Source organism: Boleophthalmus pectinirostris, unplaced genomic scaffold, assembly GCF_026225935.1.
Source record: "Boleophthalmus pectinirostris isolate CB_2022bp ecotype Guang Dong unplaced genomic scaffold, ASM2622593v1 HiC_scaffold_6, whole genome shotgun sequence".
Lineage (NCBI taxonomy): Eukaryota > Metazoa > Chordata > Actinopteri > Gobiiformes > Gobiidae > Boleophthalmus > Boleophthalmus pectinirostris.
This window is the reverse complement of record NW_026571447.1, coordinates 26121023-26141107: the sequence shown is the minus strand read 5'-3', so window position 1 is coordinate 26141107 and position 20085 is coordinate 26121023. Positions and strand designations below refer to the sequence as shown.

The 20085-nt window shown below is 37.7% G+C and overlaps 1 protein-coding gene across 7 annotated transcripts in view; it reads left to right on the top strand.

Annotated features, from left to right (window-relative positions):
* itga8 (integrin, alpha 8) overlaps positions 1 to 20085 on the top strand; it is a 77157-nt gene that overhangs the window by 16084 nt on the left and 40988 nt on the right. For 6 of the 7 annotated variants that reach the window (XM_055163261.1, XM_055163264.1, XM_055163259.1 and 3 more), the window contains 9 exons: positions 357 to 402; positions 4845 to 4970; positions 6295 to 6339; positions 8800 to 8843; positions 10970 to 11026; positions 11473 to 11525; positions 12199 to 12404; positions 17268 to 17462; positions 18252 to 18314. In XM_055163261.1, coding sequence (XP_055019236.1) covers positions 357 to 402; positions 4845 to 4970; positions 6295 to 6339; positions 8800 to 8843; positions 10970 to 11026; positions 11473 to 11525; positions 12199 to 12404; positions 17268 to 17462; positions 18252 to 18314 — 835 coding nt within the window. The remainder of the gene's footprint in view (positions 1 to 356; positions 403 to 4844; positions 4971 to 6294; positions 6340 to 8799; positions 8844 to 10969; positions 11027 to 11472; positions 11526 to 12198; positions 12405 to 17267; positions 17463 to 18251; positions 18315 to 20085) is intronic. The other variant, XM_020937347.2, reaches the window with a different exon arrangement.

Genomic DNA, 20085 nt, shown 5'->3' with positions numbered 1-20085 from the left:
GTATGTTCTGAAAGTCCAAAATTTTTTGAATAATTGTAACTTAAGTACAGGGAAAAGGGCGAGGAGAGGGAATAGGTGAAGCACTCAAGTCTCAATTACATTACAAAATAGGATTACTTAAATACGATGTGATTTCCACCTGATGATTCACACAGCGGATCAAAGGGTTTTGAGTTCGGGAGAGGGAGATCTCCTAAATGCAGGATTTGTGAAGCATGGATGAATTTACAACTCTGTATGGTTTTGATTATGAATAGGAAACACATTATGAGATTGCAAAAACGTACATTTAGTATGATATAGGACCTTTAAGCATCAAATGTACATCAATAACTTTACCTTGTTATTTATTTCAGGAAGGAACTCTGGTAGTGGGAGGACCTGGGAGCTTTTACTGGCAAGGTAATGATGCTATATTAAATCCATATCTTTTATGCATGTCACAGTGATTTCATTGGAAAATGTTCAAATACAAGATACATTTAACAGCATGATAACATGGTAGGAGAAGTTAAGTTTAAGAGGCCCCCAACTTTGGTCTTGACTTCATACTTTTTGCTCTGTGTAACAGTGAAGCAGGAAGCCAGTGTTTGGGCTCGGTAATGAACTGATCAGGGGGTAATGGAGTGGAGAGGAACTGCCCCTCTGCCCCTGTACGACAGAGCACAGAGCGGCTTGGAAAGAGAAAGAAAAAGTTCTCAAATGTTAGGAAAGTTGCTAAAAAAAAAAGGTCACATATAAATAGGTAAAGAAAACACACAGGACAATGCAGACAGCTTGAAATGATTGAGATTTCAAAGCAGGTTAGCCAAGTCAGGGATCAAAAGTTGAAGAGGTACGTTTGAGATAAAGACAATAAGATGGATGTGCTGCTTGATAAAAACTGCACTCAGTTTGGCTGGTTTGCTCTGTGCACTGGACATTTAAGTGACTTAATAAATGTAGGCATAGCGAGGATTCAGCTGGTCAAGACAAGGATTTTAACTCCCCCGATTCGGTGTAAAGGTAGACTAGTGTGATTTAAAACCACAATCTCTACAACAGCTGGGTTAGCTTGGAAACAGCTTTCATTGAAGATATTTGTGCCATGTTTGCAATTTATGTTAATCTTTGCCAGTTCATTAGAGAGGACAGCAGAAATGTAAGGTTGTGTGATTGCTACTAAGGCTTCAAGTTAGTGCTAGATAGTATCCTCTGGAGGGACGCTCTGCTGTGACTGGGTTAAGAAAATGGCTAAGTTTAGGTTTAGTGTAGAAACAAGTTTGAGTTATCACTTCTAATACTAACTCTGGAATATTTATCACAATCAAGGCATATTATTAGGAAATTCCAAAGGTGTAATTCATTTAGGTAGTATAAGGTCTCATATCTCATTTCAGTGGGAACTTTTAACTTGATATTGGATATCAGAACCAAAAGATACAGAAAACGCACACCAATGTTCTTTTAGAGGTGCAAATTCAAGGACCAGTGAAAAGTGAAAAAAATGCATAGCGCACTTCAGATGGCTGATGTCCAAAGGCGTTTTTATTTTTAAATAACGTTTCGGCAAAAAAGCCTTCGTCAGATATTTTCAGATATCGGTTCAGTCAGTATATTCCATTTTGGTCTCTAAACTGGTGTAATAAGATGATTAACCAGTGACCACTGTTGGCCCTAAACTCATATTGTATTAAAATTGTATTTTACAAAACTGTTCTGCAAATGCTTTAAGTGATAAATTACATTACAAAAGACATGTGGATCATTTTTTTGACCATATACAGTTATGTAATGGTTACAGGGATGTAATGATATCCAAATCTCATGGTATGATATTTATTGTGATATTTTGGAGAGTTTAATATAATTGTAGATGGGATACTTTTTGGCTTTTAAAATACCCTGACAAGATTATGGTGTGATTTATTTCTGTCATAATCCCGAGGATTCCAGTAAAAAAACATATATCTTCATGTTGTCTGCGCTGAAATGAATCATGGGATATGTAGTTCCTGATGTTTATTAAGTATTGCTACTATAAAGCAATGTATTTAAGCAAAGGAACTTGTGAATTGATATGTTGTGACAGCCCACAATATTATTGTGAGACTTTTAATAATACGATATCATGATATTTTGGTTATTATTACATCCCTACTGTTTGTGTTTAAAAGAAATTATATCTCAGTCTCTGCCGTAGTATCGGTTGATAGCAGTTAATGGCAGATACTTAAAGCCAAAGTATCGACACCGATATTGGAACAGAAAACGTTGGATTGTGCGCTAATTGAATCCATACAAAATTCATAAATTTGTGATTCTTGTATTTGTTTAGCAGTTTGTATTTCTGTCTTGTCTCAAATGTTTCAACTGAACTGGAAATGTAATCATTTACCAAAACATCACAATGTTATTTTCCAAAATCATTCAAACCTATTTAATCATACCTGCCTTCATGCCTTATTTGTCTAATTACGGCCTGGCCTATTGGCAGATTGTAGACTCAAACTTCAAAACAAACCAAAGAAGATTACATTTAAAGATGGCTAAAGTGATGCTGCTTCTTCCACTGTGCAAAAAGTCATAATCCAGATGTTGCTAAACCTGCTATTTCAATTCTGTGAGATGTTTGTTATAGCCCTCACAATGCCCATATTGTTCCGATGTAGAAGATAAAAAAGCAAAAAACAAAGGACCAGGATAAAGCTTATTTTACTTTGTACACAATGATGCATGTTTGTCAGACTATGTTTCTTAAGGGTCTGAAGATCAAGAGCACACGTACATCCTCAGCTAATAATAGAGATCCTGTTGCTTTTATGTCATTTTGCTGAAGTTTTGCCATCTAACTTCACCAGCCAGACGGGCTAAAAGTATATGAGTCTGTCTGGGCTGCCAGTTTCTTATTCATTCTAGTCTCCCACGGATTGATGAAAAGGCTCTGTTATTGGCCGGTTAGTGAAAAGAGTTTACCTGGGATTCAGAATACACACTTCTCCAATACTTTACGAAGATGTGACTCTGGTCTGCCCGTTTTCAGATGGATGTGATTGATAGGTGGAAATCAAGGACACATATGGTCCATTGTGGGGCTTAAAACTTCAAAATTGTATTGATATCAAGCTGCAAATAGAACTGTAATGAATCTGTATTAGTGCTGCCCTAACTGAGAGATATGATAAAAGTTGTTAAATGATTCACAATAGGACTACAACAAATAATCAGTCATAGGTTTGACAGCTATTTCAGTTTGCCACAACATAATTATCCAGGACCATAAGTCTCATATATTACAACTAAACAGCAGACAAAAGCTCAGTATGTCTTCTTTAAATGTTGCAATAGTTGCATAGATACTATTTTCAAGCATTTTCTTTCCCTTGTCCTAACCACTTAATTGGATACAGTCCTTGCATCCTGTTTTTATTTACATTTTGCACAATATCAGCTCTTTTGCTTAGGGTTAGAAGAGTGCCCCAGACAGTCTAATGCACATTCGGTCTCCAAGCCCCCCGTTAAAACACTTCCCTGGATGTTTTAAAGGCACTTTGACTGGACTTTACAAGCTCTAGTACACAAAATTATCTGTGGGAATCTTGTTGAGAAATCCCCTATAACTTGTTATCGCACAGTGAAAAATACATTCAAATTAGACACAGCTTTGAATGATGCATCTGCAGCCACACTCTGGGACAGTGGGTCTCATTTATCAGATACAGGCTTCGTATGGTGATCTATTATTGCAGAGATAAGTCACGACTCGAGTTGGAGACAAGAGCAGAGTTTGGGGCAGAGTTGAGGGGGGCTTTTTGAGGGCGCGTTTCCCTCCCTGTCAGTCTACACATGCGTTCGCACATAAAGGAGAATTTATCGAAGGTTGAGGCAGTTGGCTGATAAAATCATTTGTTTGTTTGACCCCCTGTTCAACAGCAGAGGATTACTGTTGTTTGTGTGTCAGCGTGAGGGCGCAGCTGTATTTCACAAAGCTCTCTGGAAAGGACACGGATATTTTCTTTGGAGTATTTTTCCAGTTATTCCTCTGGTAACGATGTGTTTTAGCTTTCCTCTGGGAGAAATTGGACGCGCTGTCGGGCACTTGCATGTTTGAACCGGTCAAGAGATGCCCAGAGTCGACGACTTTTACTATAGAGTTCAGTACTGATAAAAGGTACAACTGTGGTTCCAAATAAAAGAAAAGAAAATGTTTAAATACAACAGAGAGAAGAAATATTTTCCAAAACTATTTCTGACAAACCATTTTTTCATGTGAAGCCTTTTGGGTCCTGGGAGAACACAAAGTTACTCCCATCAGTTGTAAAAATGACAGTTCAATTAGTATTCAGTTCAATTCATGAACATTGTTATTCTGTAATTCTAGATAATAATTTAATCCAGGCCCACATGTAAGGAGGACTGGGTGACATGACAAAAAAATTATCACAGTATTTTTCCTCAGCAATTGAACAGTCTTTGATTCAGGGTTATTCTGTCTCATTAAACACAGAACAACAACTTTCTAGATTAATTTCCTGAACATAAACTTTCATTTAAAACATTTAAAAACAAAGGTCACATTGCTTTCTCCAAAATCTGAACCACATGCTTTTACTGTCAGAGGATTGGCTATAGGCTTCTTAATTAAAAATCCCCTGATCATTGGCAATTAGAAATTACTTTTAACCATTTTACACATTACTGTATGTTAAAGATAATGCATGAATACGCTGTGTGGGGCCTGTAGAGTCACTTTTTTTTTTGTATACTAAGTGTCTTGGGAAACAGTGTGTCCGAGCAGCAGCCATTGTTCATATCCAGATGTGTTTCGCTCATGTTTGTTTGTTCGGTCTGTATCTGGTGCGCAGGTCAGGTGATGACAGCTGGGATAGCTGAGATACTGAACGGCTACTCACTGAAGGCAGTGCTCAGGCGGGTAGCCGGAGAGAAGACCACTCGGGCCGTGGAGGAAACCCATGACGACAGCTATCTGGGTAATCTGCATTCACATGATAGACCAGTGACTATGTGTATTTCCCTCAGGGTCAATAAAGTATCTCTCTATATATAAAACTGTGCAAAATCTTGACAGGTAGGTCTAGCAAAGGGAATATACTAACAAAGAGTCCACATCAGTGTGAGAAGGTCTGAGTAAATAAATCCAAATTAAAATGTAAAACTACTAGAAGCATAAAAAAACAAGATAATAGCCCAGTCTCACCATACAAACATACTGTAGTCCCCAGACTCATGTAAAATCATAGCTTGAAGTGAATTGTTGCCATTACAAAACCCTTATGTGCTATGTCACAATGCAAAACCAATTTTACAAAAACGTTTCATACTTGTAGTGAGTTGATAACTCAAAATGGACCAAATAGTTTTTGTTCTTGGTCCAGTAGTAACATATATTACAAAAAATCATGGCAACGAATCAGGGATAACAATAACCGAAATATCCTGATATTGTAAAAAAAAGTCTCACAATAATATCGTGGGCTGTCACATTATATCAAATTACAAGTTCCTTTGCTTACTTCCTTGTTTTATAGTAGCGAACTACATATCCCATGATTCATTGTAGTGCAAACAACATGAAGAAATATGTTTTTTACTTGAATTTTTAGGATTGTAACACAAATAATTCACACCAAAATCTTGTCAAGGTATTTTGAAAGCAAAAAAAGTGTCCTTTTATTATTATAGCTAATTATATTAGCTTCTTTAAAATATCGCAATAAATATCGTACCATGAGATGCATATCGTGATAATATCGTACTGAGAGATTTGGATATTGTTACATCCCTACGAAGAATCTATTAATTAATTAAAATTGGTTGTTTCAGATTCAAGAATGCCATCATATTCTTTGCATCTTAAACTACAGAAACTACACATTTATATTAAAGACAAGACCTATTATCCCATTGTATTGATCCCAAACCATAAAAATATTTACATCAACAATAATGGCTTTCTCTGATTCCCATTTAACACTACAGGCCTATAATATGCCATGATGTCATCTTAAACACAATAAAATATATGTATGTAGTCTTAAACATGCTTTATGATCACCTATTTTCTACACTTTATATGTTCAGTCAACTTCAGTCTATTTTTATTTTAGGCCTTTATTTATTATTCATTGTTTTTTGTTGTACCATATTGCCGTAGCCAATCTCTTGTTTGTGAATTTGGAAATGGAAATACAACTGTTTCTAATCGTGATTAACCGAAGTTTTTGCACGCTATGTTTATGCATCATTATTACAGTTGACCCAGAGCTTTGCATAATATTCTTCTTTCACCTTCAGGTTACTCCGTGGCAGTGGGAGAGTTCACCGGGGACTCGATACAAGGTGAGAAGACATAACCACCGTTTCCCAGTCTTTGAACGGGCCGGGTGAGGACAGAGGGTGCACATCTGGGGTGCCGGGTTCAGACATAGGCCTAAACGTTATAATGAAAACCATCTTTGTGGGGTGAGGTCATGACCTTAAAGGGACAGCACGTCAGGAGCGACTGATAAAGGAAGTTCCTGTCCTGTGTTTTCAATGATAATGATTAGTGGCAGACTCCTTTGGCTTCTCTAGGTATAGTCAAGTCTGTAGACATGAAATATTAGGTGGTTTAAACAAATCTGAACTGAAAAACATCACATGCAGGTGGACAAGAGTGGTACTGAGTTCCCTTTTGTCTGGAGAAACTCAGTAAGATCCAAATAGGCCAAAATAAAACAAATAAAATACAGATTATTGCATTTACATTGGTTATATTTTATGCACGCTGGTGACTTGCCATTTTAGTCTGGTGTGCTTTGTTTCCAATCTTCGAGTGCTTTCGGGCTGAGCTCTGAAGTCCAATGAAAAGCATGTGTGACAAGCCATCAGTTTTCAGGACCACAAATGAAACACATAAGCACTTTTAACAAAACACTGTTCTTTTATTTAAAATACAGAATACCAAAACAAAATGTGTTCCCACCACAGTCATGCTGCCCTCACTTTTAACCAGCTTTATTGCTTCCTCCTCAAGCTCAAGTCATTGCTCATTTTACTGTTTAACATTTTCTTTTTATTTAATTTGACTCAAGTCCATGTCTTACTTACAATGTTTTTTGTTCAGTTAATTAATGGAATAATCATAACTAAGTGACTTAAATTATAGTTAATTACTGTAATATTGGAATATGTGGACAATACACAAAGTCAAACATGCAATGCTGAGTAAATTTATGTTTTGGAGGAAAAATATTTCTAAGTATTAAGTTGGGGTGGCAGTGGCAGTGGTCCTTCAAATTAAAAGTCAGAGGATTGATTCCCATTTGGATCAAGTTCTGTCGTTGTGTCCCTAGGCAAGACACTTCACCCACATTGCCCAGTACGAAAGTGGGGTAGGTGTGTGTTTGTGAGTGTTGGTCGGATGGGCGCGGATTGGTTAGCCAGGCTGGCACCACCTAGTGCCTCTGCTCAAATGAATTTCTCTCCAGAGACTAGGTCAGGAATCGGAATGCACTAGACGGTTTGCAAAAACTCCGGAAGTGCGAGTTCAGGCACTGGCCAATCAGAGAAGAGCCAGACATTTTGTGTTTGCAACAATTCCCGAGATCGAGGATTTAAAGTCGGAACAAAGAGAATGTTTGGTGAATTTTGTCAAGGGGAAAAGTGTTATTGCCCTACTTCCTACTGGATTTGGGAAAAGCTTAATATACCAGTTAGCCCTGTTAGCGGTACATTACATACTTCACAACCACATAGCAGTGATTGGTTAAATTTAAAAAAGTACCCACCTACCGTCGAGCGAACGAATTCTAATGCTGCGAGGTCAGACGGTTTCTACAAAGTGAAACTGACTGATGAATCAGGCTACAGATTGGTAGCCTCACATCTGTCAATTTGCCCCATGGCAGCTGTGGCTACAGGTAGCTAACCACAAGAATGGCACATTAAGGCTTTATTATTAGTAGTATACGCAATAGAGTTTCTTCCACTGTGCCAAAATGGGTGAAATGGCTAGTCAAATGGTGAACGAATCAACAGATAAATTGATTAGCCCTTTTGAAGATGTTTTTAACTCCCATCCAAGAACCTCTGAAAACACTGGGAGCTGACTTTATACTGCAAAGGGGGAAGGGATTTGAACTGAGATCTAGTCAAGTTAAGTTCCACTTAGAGGTTTTGGGAACTACTTTTTGAAACCTTTGTTATTATGGCATAAACACGCCTGGATGACTGAGGGATTATACAAACACCCTACCTCTTACTGTTACCGTAACCCTGACAGCTTTTCCTTGCTAATTCCTCTTTAATTGCATCTTAACGAGTTAACCTAGACATACCCTCAGACAAACCCAACAAAGGCCCTTGCCCCCAATGTCAGATAGTCTTAAACAAGGACTTAAGAGCTTACACATGCCACTTGATGAGTTGTGTTGTGGTGCAGAGCTTGTTGTGGTCTTGTTCCTCAAAGCTCAAAGGACTGGCTGTAACTGTGATTAAAGTTCGAGCTATAAGGCATTATTTGTGGCGAGTGCATTGGTTAGACTATGTGCAGTGAGAATAGAGGGGCTACCATGTCTTCTTCTCTCTGGGTGGGACCCTTAGATCGTCGTCCTAAATGTTCTCAGCGCTGCACTCATCAATCAGTCCCATGCCAAGTTGATCACTCTGTGCGTTGTCACTAGCACTGCTCCAGGCTGACAGGGTGGGCTCAGGCTCTGCACTGGGATTCAGTTTGTGTCAGTGCAGTGTTGACATGTTTTATCTCAAATGTTCCCATGTATACATACAGTGTGAACTTGCTCTTTTTTGTGTTTTTAGAGCTGATTGCTGGAGTCCCGAGAGGAGCACAGAATTTTGGATATGTGAGTGCATTTTAAACAAACAAAGTAACAATATCGCAAGTGGTAGACCAATACCTATATTATAAATTGTAATTATGTAAGGCTGCATGCTGTCACCCAAGTCTGATTGTTACAGCAATACATTTACTACTTTATCAAATCATATATGTCATGCAAAAATAATTTGGTGAACATTGTACACAGATAAGCTTTGTGATCATCTGTTTGTAACACAGACTTTTGGTAGCATCCAATTTATTCTACTTTAGAAGTGTCATTGAGATTTGAATCTCATTTATAAGAGAGTCCAAGATGCAATAAAATATAAAATGCATGAAACATTTCACAGTTGCTCAAATTTAAATGGAATGCATTAGTTGAATTAGTTGTCTAAAAATACAATTACAGCAATCTAAAGAGATTAAAGTTGCAGTTTGTTTGAATTAATTCCAGGGAATTACACTGTAAAATGAGTTTTCCATACATGAAGCTTGTATATGCACACTGTGAAGCATTAAGAATTTGTGTTGTCATCATTGTTAAATATAACTGGGTACTGCCAAAAAGTTCAAGTGAAAAAGTTTGTGACCCTGTAAATTCTAAGTAGTACCTAAGTACTAAAGGATGTTAGTGCACTATCCTAAAGAAACATGCACTGACCCCAAACACTTGTCCAAATACGTTGCAAAGCCTTATACCTGGAGGTGGCTACAGTCTGAGCTCCTGTGTGTGCTCTGGTTTATCTGTGCTGTTCTCTTCTTGGGAACATGTCCCCAGGGCGGCCTGTGTCAATCCACTTAACTGACACACAGCTTCCGCCGCATGTGGAGGCCACTGACCCCCCCGACCTCCCCTAACCCTCTCCAAACACAGTGACCCCTACCACTCTCTCAACACCGGGACTGCAATGTCACACATATATTTCATAATGTGGACTATGACTGAAAGTTTCACTGTAATTGGATCAAAGATGTACCGTAATTTGAATGATTACAATGGGTAAAGCACAAAAGCTGCAGTTATATTGATGAATAAACATATATTGATAAATGGTGCCATCTCCTCTAGAACAACAAGGCATCCTGTCTCCATGAGGTCTTATTATGTATGGACCTGCTGACTGTGTAGTTTACAGTAAACCTTGCTTCACTTCTGAAATGCATTAGTTTGTGTTGTTGTATTAGTGTTACTCAACAGTTGTCCTCAAACATTTCACAACAAGTACCACCTAAGATAATATTTGCCTTTCCGAGTACCACCAGATCTAAATCTGGACTTAATCAGGACACAATTTTAAGTAAACCAAATCTTAAATGAAACAAAACCATAAGCATGTATACCACAATAACACATGTTTAGAAATTGATTTTTAATAACTCTTTTTATTCCCAATCTCCCTGGACATGTTTTCAATGTGCACAGTGCACTAAATCTTGATTCTAACACGCAAATCTTATCGCAATCCTATACTTTTCAGAAAAAAAATGCAAATCAGTGTTTATCCATGATTGCTTAGCTTTCAATCGGACTGCTACTTCCACTTTAGTTGCCACCATGCAGCACATACGTCACAATAGCGAGGCTGGATTGTCCTGTCAAGTCTGATCGGGTTTCGTCTGTGACCCATCTGACAACTCCAAGTGCAGAAAAGTTAACATTTAAGCAAGTGATTTAATATTCATGTTTACACATCTTCAAGCATCTGTGTTTGTAAGTCTATCCCTATTTAGTGCTTCTTCAAGACATCTGTGAACAGGTCAGCATACATGTGTGTGTGTGTTAGCATGTAGCCCGCGGCTGTCTCCATGTGGTTGTTATTTTAGGTCTTATGAAGGAATTCTCAGCCTCCCCCCTCTCTCTCCCTCTCTCTCCCTCTCTCCCCCTCTCTCCATATCCCCATCTCCCCCCCCAGACCCGGGTTAGGATGGGGGGATGACGGGAAAACGTTAAAAGACCCAGAGTGTATGCCGATGGGGGAGGCTATTGAAAAAGATTCAGTTGGATAAAATTTCATGTGCGGTTTGGTTTATTTTTTGAGCATTCTTTGAGCGCCTGTTTGTCAGATTTTTTGAAGTACACAGCCTTTCAAATTAATTGAATTTGCTTTGTGCTGTGAATGATCAGAAGTCTGTATCTGCTTGTTGTAGGTGGCCATGATTAACTCTTCCAACATGACCTTCCTCATGAACTTCTCTGGGGAACAGGTACGTAATTAAGCGTATTTAGACTGAAGGACTGGTAGCAGGCCAAGGCTGCAGCCACGACCTCTATAAATGACTTTATATTCTGGCGTGAGAAAAATTGGCATGAATTTTTATAAACATAATTTTTTCAACATCAACTAGAGCTTTACTCAATTGCCTATGATTGTGATGATTTTGGAAATATTTAGAGTCGTACTTCTGAACAATACATTTTATGGTGTACTTGATAACACATGTAAAGTTACTCTTAGTTGTATTTTCAGTCTAATCGATACAACTTTAGTTTCACTGAAAAATACCTGTATGGTAGAATATATCTAAAAGAAATAACACAAAATGTTTTCTGAAGATGAAAAAAATTTTTTTTCAAGGGACACAGTTACTGGTGGTGCTATTTCACTTCAAGAAGTTTATGTGTAAACGTTTTACTTTCTTTCTGTTTTCAGATGGCATCTTATTTTGGTTATTCTGTGGCTGTCACTGATCTCAATGCAGATGGGTAAGTCTCACACATCTCTATGTAAATACACTTGTTCAATAAAAATGGGAAATGTATTTATGTCTGTTATGCTTGAAAGTGCTTTTTGTTAAATGTTAAAACATGATGCGGAAAAAAGCAGACAACAAAGTTAAAAAGCCTTTCTCTAATCAAGGCTATTTCATTTTTAAAAAGCACCAACTTTTTCTTGAATTGCTCCTCTATAATCTATTATAGTGTCTTGCTATTGCAATTTCTCTTACTTGAATAGATTCCCCAAATACTTTCTTGAGTAATTTGTTATACCAATATGTTGTACTTCTACTTGAGTAACATTATCTTAAAGTAACAGTTCTCATACGTTGGGCTTGTTTACACGAGAACGCTTGTGGGTAAAAACGACAAAAGTTGAATACGCTCTGCCGTAGCTTTTCCATCTACACTGCTCAAGACACAAAACTCTGGTCAGATCTGCTCACATCACGTACAAGTTTACGTCACATACATCACCACCTAGCCGCCTGGCATACATACCCAACTAAACACGGAATAAAAAGTGAAGACGTGACCCCACTTTTGCGTCTTCTGTTCAGACAGTCATCATATAAACTTACCATGAAGTACCATCTTTGTCTGTTCTCCCTCCGCTAAGGACTGGTCTTGTGCTCTGAGCTTTGTCTTTGTTTCTTCTCAGGATGGATGATGTGTTAGTGGGAGCACCTCTGTACATGGAGCGAGAGATGGAGAGTAAACCCAGAGAGGTTGGCCGAGTCTACCTGTATCTGCAACTGGGCCCTCTCACGTTCACCAACCCTGTCGCCCTCACGGGGACATACACGTTTGGGCGCTTTGGCACGGCTATAGCTCCCATGGCAGACGTGAACCAGGATGGATACAATGGTAAGTTACCCAAATGTCGTCATTATTTTGAACATTTATGTATTGTCAATAAGTTAATATTAGCAAATGTTATTTTTTTCTGTAATTACTTGGAGCCCCTTTTAAATCACAATTAAAAAGAGACTAATTGGGCTTCTTTGCGCCGACTTTGGCATTGTGAGATTGATTCCTGGCTGAATGTCTCTCCCTACTTTTTATCCCTGTTTCACTCAGATTTGTGACTGGCTTAGTTTTTATTTATTTTTTATTTATTTTGTTTATTTATTTCATTCATAAAGTATAAAAAGACAGTGTCACAACATCAAGCATACAAGAAATGAATGAAAAGGAGCAGAAAGAAGAGTCATCTTATATTATCTGTCCCCTTTTCCCTTTTTAAGACAATACATCAACACTTAAAAACATTTCAAAACAGTACATTTCAGGACAGGCACAATTATTAATCAGTTGCAAACAGAAATCTTCACTATTATGCACAACATCTAAGTTAACAATAAAGTATATGTAACTTTTCTGGTGCATCATCAGCTTGTCTCGAAAGAAAAGCTTTTGTTTGGCTGGAATGTTCCATAAACGCATGGAATTAAACGTATCTTTCTCCATGCCTTTAGGCCAAGTTACAGGTCTGATCTGTGGAGAGATGATCCTACTAACAGTAATGACTCAGTGACAAGCTGAAGGCAGACACTTTTAGACATGTAAACAAAGAAATCCTTAATTATCATCCATTGGGAAATTAGTTAAAATGATTACAGATGAGAAAGAGCTCCATGTAAATGACTGTGGCCACATGGATAGTGTTTTGAACTGACGAGAGACTAATCTTTGGGCATGTTTCCTGCGATGCCGGCGTCTGTTTTGTCTTGGGTTGAGGAAATCCTATCAGATGCTCCTGCGCTGAAAAACGCTAACCCTTTTCAGCCAATCAGGAAGTGCGGCGATGAAAGCGCTGTCTGTGTGAACTCCTCTTCCTCCTGTGATCACCGGGTTTAAGGCCACATGTGCTCTGTGCTGTGAGTTATTTTTAACTAACCAGATGTGGGCCAAGATAAAATCATCTGGGAGCCTGCAGCCTGACTTCATTTCTCTGTTTGTATTTTTCTCAATTGATTGGAAGAATGGACACGCACATATGTCGACAAACTGCATCCTGCCAGACAAATGCTCCGCGGAGTTAAAAATAAATGACTTCTTTAGGTCAGTGCACATCTGGTGATCTTTTGACCAATCGATTTATTATTTTTTAATGGACTGGGTGTTGTCATGTGTTGTGTCTCACCTCGTTAAAGGATTTAATCGTATAATCAATAACCATTGGATCAATAGTTAGGCTCTTTAAGGACAAAAGCATCAATCATCTCAGTGTGAAGCTGTCAGAGAAGTAGCATGTCTCTTAGGATTTGCTGTTCTTTAAAGAGTTTATACCCAAACCACAAATAAACAGTAAGTCTACAAAGGTTTTTGGCTAAGGTTGTGATCTAAGACAGGAGTTCCTCAACTTTTCTGATCATGACTACCAAATTAACCATGAAAACATCCTGAGTAATAATTAACAAAATCTACTAAACCAGATTAGTTATTTCAGAATACTTACAACAGCAAGTTTCTAGCATTCAAAGTAGAGGTATGATAAAATATTGATACATCGTGATATTAAATTTGGTGATACAGTATCGTTATCGGTGACTGCTGTATCGATATATTGGTTTATATTTTTTTATAAATTAATTTGTGACAGCGCTACACTTTTAATGTTTGCTCAGAGAAAGCAAACTTGTTTATGCAATAAACTTGATATATCATTGTTTTAATGGTTACAAACAATTTATTCCCCATTGACGTTGCACAAGAAGTGGTTTAACAAATTAAAACTGTTGTTAAAATGTATTTGGTTCTTAAAAATAGTGATAAATTACAGAATGTCAGTTGCAATATATCAATTGTCACATGTATTGCCAGATTGTGATATTATCGTATCGTGGGCCATGTACTGAGTTTTGAATCGAATCATGAGGGGCATTTTAATCAAATCTAGATTCAATTAATTCAAATGCAAATTATATGATTGTTATTTTTTATGGTCAGTCCTAGGGCTGGGTATCATCAAGAAGTTGCCGATACAATACATACAGTGCACTTTTGATTTGATACAGTGTATTGTATCAGTTCGATTCAGTTCTATGAAAATAAAGGCTAAAAAAGACTGTGATACTAAAAGTCTTTGTTAAACCACTTCTTGTGCAAAGTTGATATAAAACACGCCCATGTTAATCCTCAAAACAGTGAAAATGTCAAAGGGTTTCCTTCCTCTTAACAAGCAAAAAAACTGTATCATAGTAACAAAATAACTTAGTAAAATATACCAAAAAATACTCTTGGTAATAGATTGATACAGCACCTCATGATACTAATACTGTATCATCACATTAAATGACATTTGATATTTTTGAACACCTCTAGTGAGTCAGTTTTTCAGTTAAAATATGTGTTTTGGAGCACAGTTCACACTTTGGATGAATAAATATAATGTTGAAAGGCACTGATAAAGTTACTTTCGGAAATGCATGTATTTACATTAGAAGCCATTTCCATAGGTTTTTAATAAGGAAAATTAAAATTGGATTAAAATGTGATTCTATTTTTGCCATATTCCCCAGCCCTAGTGCAGATGTATGCCAGATTTTCTTCATGCTGTAGCTATTGTGTTTAAATGAATGCATGCACCTCTCCTACAGCGCATGAGGTCACCTTTGCAGCAATGGACTTTGACTTTTCAGCAGTTTTTTAAATATCTGCTCATTCTTTGAGTCCAGGAACCATCGCTGACAGACACAACTCTATGTGATGACACTGAACCGCTCTCGTCTGTGTCATCACCTCCAGCTCAAAAATATCCTCAAAGCAAAAGCCCATTTCCTCTGCTTCATCTTTGTATTGACTGTCAGCTGAGCCTCCTGTCACTTAAGATGATTTATTTAATTCGGCACATGGCTCCTTTTATGCTTAAACTTTAATCAGCCTCTGCCTTTTGTCTTGTGAGTGGAGTAGTAGTCGTCTGCAAGATTAACTGCTAAAAAATTTGAAGTTTAAATGAGAGCAGTACACTTAATCAAATAATAAACAAATCAAGAAATATTGTTCCATAATTTCAATTTGCTTATTGTTTTTTATCAACAGGCTTACAGCCAATCCAATCACTGTAAGCGCACTGTATGATTTAGAGCAGAGTTTAGACTTTGTAGGAGACATCTGGACACTTTTTGTGTTAAAAAGTTTGTCTTGTCTTTGTTCATTAAATTAATATTAAAAGCTATTAGTTTTTAATGGAATAGATTATAAGATCTAATTGTGATCTATGAAAATTCAAGATTCAAGCTTTTATTGCCATTGTCATAGAAAAAAACAAAACAAAATTACATTTAGAGCATCAAACTCAAATAAATAAATTGTTTTTGTCCAGCCCTAATTTGAATAGCTGTAATTAATAAATGTATCAAACCAGCTCGCTCTTGTGTTTAGACCTCTACAAATATGTTATGAAATGCACAGGATACTTGTATTGGTTAATGCTCCTGGATGCCTCTAAATGAAGATATGTGCATATTTATCTGTTTACTAAATGCATTGTGATCTAAATGCTCATGTTAATTGCAAATCTAATCTCAATTGCAGTACTGGTTAGAAAAGTTGCAAAAAAAATCCAGAATTGTGGAGTTACTGTTCCTGGTTAGTCACAGTGGGTGATCCCATGCACTTGTATTACGTAGGTAGTTGTTAGCCGTGACTTTCACATTATTTGAAGATGTTTTTTTACCTCTACATCCCCACACATAAGTCGGTCTAGCTCATCGGCTCTTGTATACACTTGTAGAGACACATGGTTGCAGTTATCCTCTCTCTACCCCTCAATCTGCTTCATGTGGAACCAGTTGTTTGGACCCAGAGAGACGGGGTCCCGGGACAAACAGGATGTCTAGAGGTGTTTGTAGAGATGCAGTCCTGAAGCACAAAAACGTGATATAGCACAGTGTGGCGCTCGGATATGAGATCGTAAACAGCTAAATAAATACGCTCATTGTATGATGGGAGTGCGTTGCTTCATATAGTGGCAGGTGATGTATTTCACTGTAGTCGTGTTGTCCGTGACTCATTGTGCGTGTGGGTACTGTTTATGTGGACATTAACCAAAGCAGTTTTTCCAGAGTCGACTGTTGAGAGCTGATTTGGACAACTAGCCCCATTATCACAATCATTTTGCATCAGAAATAGTGAGTAGAATAGAGGTTAGTCATAGTGGGTTGTAGGTTAAATCTCCAAGTCCAAAACTATTTGTTAACATTGTTTTGGCTTTTCATTGGTTTGTGTTGTTTTTCTACCTGTCATTCAAAGCATGCATGTGTTTAGATGGAGACTTGGTTAACCAAAAGTTATATTATCAGTGGATATTATTATTAACATAAGGTATAGCCTTATATGCATACATGAGTCACAAAAAAGCTTTATGAAACCATTGTCCAGGAAGCTCAAGACCGACAAAACTATTTCAAAACCGGTTTTAGTTGGAAAGCTTTTAATCATGTTTTAAAATTAGAAACTTCTCTGTGGTGTCCATTGGTAACGTACAATATTTTGAAGTTAAACAGTAATGAACACATATGTCATACTGGCAGTGACAAAGATGATTTACAAAACAAATGAAACAGATGACGGACCAAAATGTTCCTCCCCAGAGTCGTTGTACATAAAGGTCAAGTTCTTTCCCATCTTGTGTGACTGCTGCTGCCTGTTGCTTCCTGCTTCTGCCTCTACGGGACCTTAACCGTCTGATGTCCAAACCATCTCGCTCTCTCTCTCTTCCTCCAGACGTGGCGGTGGGATGTCCCTTTGGCGGAGACGACCGAGGAGGACGAGTTTTTATCTTCAACGGGAATAAAGACGCTGCATCTCAAGGTCTGACTATGAGCCAAGAGCTGAAGTCCAGAATCCACAGTGGAGGCCTACCTGGGTTCGGGTTCACTTTACGAGGAGGACAGGATCTGGACAAGAATCAGTATCCTGGTAAATACTACCACAACAACTACTGTTACTATGTTCAGTTATATCACATATTTCACATGATACACATAGAGTCTTTGTGCTCAAATGCAAAAATAGACAAACAAATGCAAAAAACACTTGGAAAAGAAAATATTGGGCCTCATTCATTAAACATTCTTATGAACAAATTTGTACTTAAGGCCTTCTTACAACATTTTTGGCATTCATGAAACTTTTTCTTTCCTGAAAATGTTCTTCTGGATGAACAAATCCTACGAACAGTCAGGAGCACTCAAGTCACACAAAAATGTCATTGTTTAAGAATATTATCACTCTTCAACTAAAAATTCAAATTCCTCCATGATTATAAGTTACATATTTTCATAAATTATTTCCTATAAACATAATCTGATTACATAGTTTTATGGAGCATGTGGCCTATTGGGTCTAACAGACTTAATACAGACTGCAGTCCTCTCCCTATGGGCCACTGTCACAGCCCTGCGCCTGGTCAGTGTTCTGGACTCAATACTGAATCTGAGGTAGAGTTCTCTCAGCATCTTCCTAAAGTAAAAGTTAAAAAAATTTTTAAAGAAAAGGCTCATGAATGAGGCCCATTGTGTTGGGTATTTGTTAAGAGTCAGGCCAAACAGTTCATCTATTTAAACATTTTACCAATCACTGTTGACAACGAAGATCTCATGAGGCACTTTAGTTTGTATTATGACATTATTTCTGATCAAAATGTGCCAAAAGTATGATAATGTAGAATTTGTATATTAAGGGTCAACATGTAACTTTTTCCACCAGCTTGTCTCCATGGAGATGTTGTTGCTTTACCTGGAAGTAGTGTTTTCTTCACATCTGGAAAAGGTATTATCGATTTACTGATTGCAGTTTAGCTGAAATCAGATACAATTTTGAAGTTGTTTAGTCTGCAATGTCCCTTTAAAAAATGAAATAAAAAATAAATCCCCACAAAACATTCTTATTATGAATATGGTCACCTCTCCACAGATCTGGCTAGACCTGGTGGCATCACTTGCTTGTTTAAATGTACATAGATAGGTTTAAAGTCAAACTATGGGGGTCAGTCTAGGCAAAACTGTAACATCTCCATGAGAAAAGCCGGTGGAGGAAACTCAAGTAGAAAAGTTACATTGGGAGCTTTTAAGATCAGTTTCAGAGTTTGCAGCAGTTGATGGCAGCTACTCAAAACCACTTGTATCAGCATCAATTATGCGACTGAAAAAGCTCATTATCATTACATGCCTAGGTAAAAAAGATGAAAAGTTACTAAACAAATGTTCCAATCAGCTTCTTTGCTCATTCCTCTACTCCTCCGCTACACAACACTTCGTATTACCGTCTCAAAACATTTCTCGAACCCTCCCTTTGTCTGTTAAAGTCATCAAGAAGAAAGCGTGTAGGAATCAGCGCCAACGTACCGATGCTTTGTCCATTCTCTGGAGATTTATATTACTCAAGAAACAGCTAAATAATAGATTATCCTTATGTTCACAGTCTGCCAGATACCCGAGCCCAAACCAGATCCTTCTAACAGCGCAGACAAAGCAAACCTTCAATCTAATTACACGCAGCGAGCCTATGCGTTACACCACCTACCGACTTTTCCACGCACCTCTGACTTCTGATTTTACAAAATATTACCCCAACATGCTCTTAGCCCGGCGTCCAGAGGAGATTTTTAATATGTGTGAAACAGTGTATGCCCAGGAGAGTTCCCATCTAAAAAGTCCACTGGAAAACTAGAAGGCATGCGAAACCACTTTTACAACCTCTTTTTCCATAGCATGCAGCCACCATCTATTACATAGGCTTTGTTTCTGTATTGAGGAGATAAATGAGATGTTTTAACGAATTATTTCCCTTTGGCCCCACTCCCGTTATGCAAACATGACACAAAAATACAGGTTAACATATGGGGCTTTCAGAAGTGGAAAAAGTGGTTTTATATTGAAGAAAATGATCTGCTATTTTAACTTAACATACTCAAGAAGAATTTGAAGATTTTTCATTCAACGTTTTTGTCAGCGGTTGCCAAAACAAACCAGTTGCATGGTGATTAGGTAGATTAGAGAGCCAAATTACTGTGACCGGAGTGAGCAATGGGGGTTAAGTGTCTTACCCAGGGACACACAACAACAGCATGTGCTTGGGTGGGAATTGAACCAGTTACTCTTTAGTTTATTGACAAATGCTTTACCCTCTATAATTGGCTGTGGTTCCACGATCATGAGCCCTCTGATTACTCATCAGATTTTGCAGTTTCAATGTCATTTAAGTTATTTTAAAGGTCCAGAAATTAGATTATTTTCAGATTTTGGTATGCATGTGAACAAGGCCAGGGTCACATTAAGCATATTTGGAAGTACTAATCACCAAAAACATAATTTCAGTGATGGAGAAAAAGTATTAGGGGTGTAACGGTACACAAAAATCACAGTTCAGAATGTACCTTGGTTTTGAGGTCATGGTTCGGTTCATAGTCGGTATAGTATGGGAACAAAATGGAAAACCATTTGCTTGTTGTCTATTTGTGTTTTTATTAAACCAAGTATTTGTTTTAACATTATACAAACTGGAAAATAAAATAAGTGCAAAGTGCAGCTTGCTAATACTA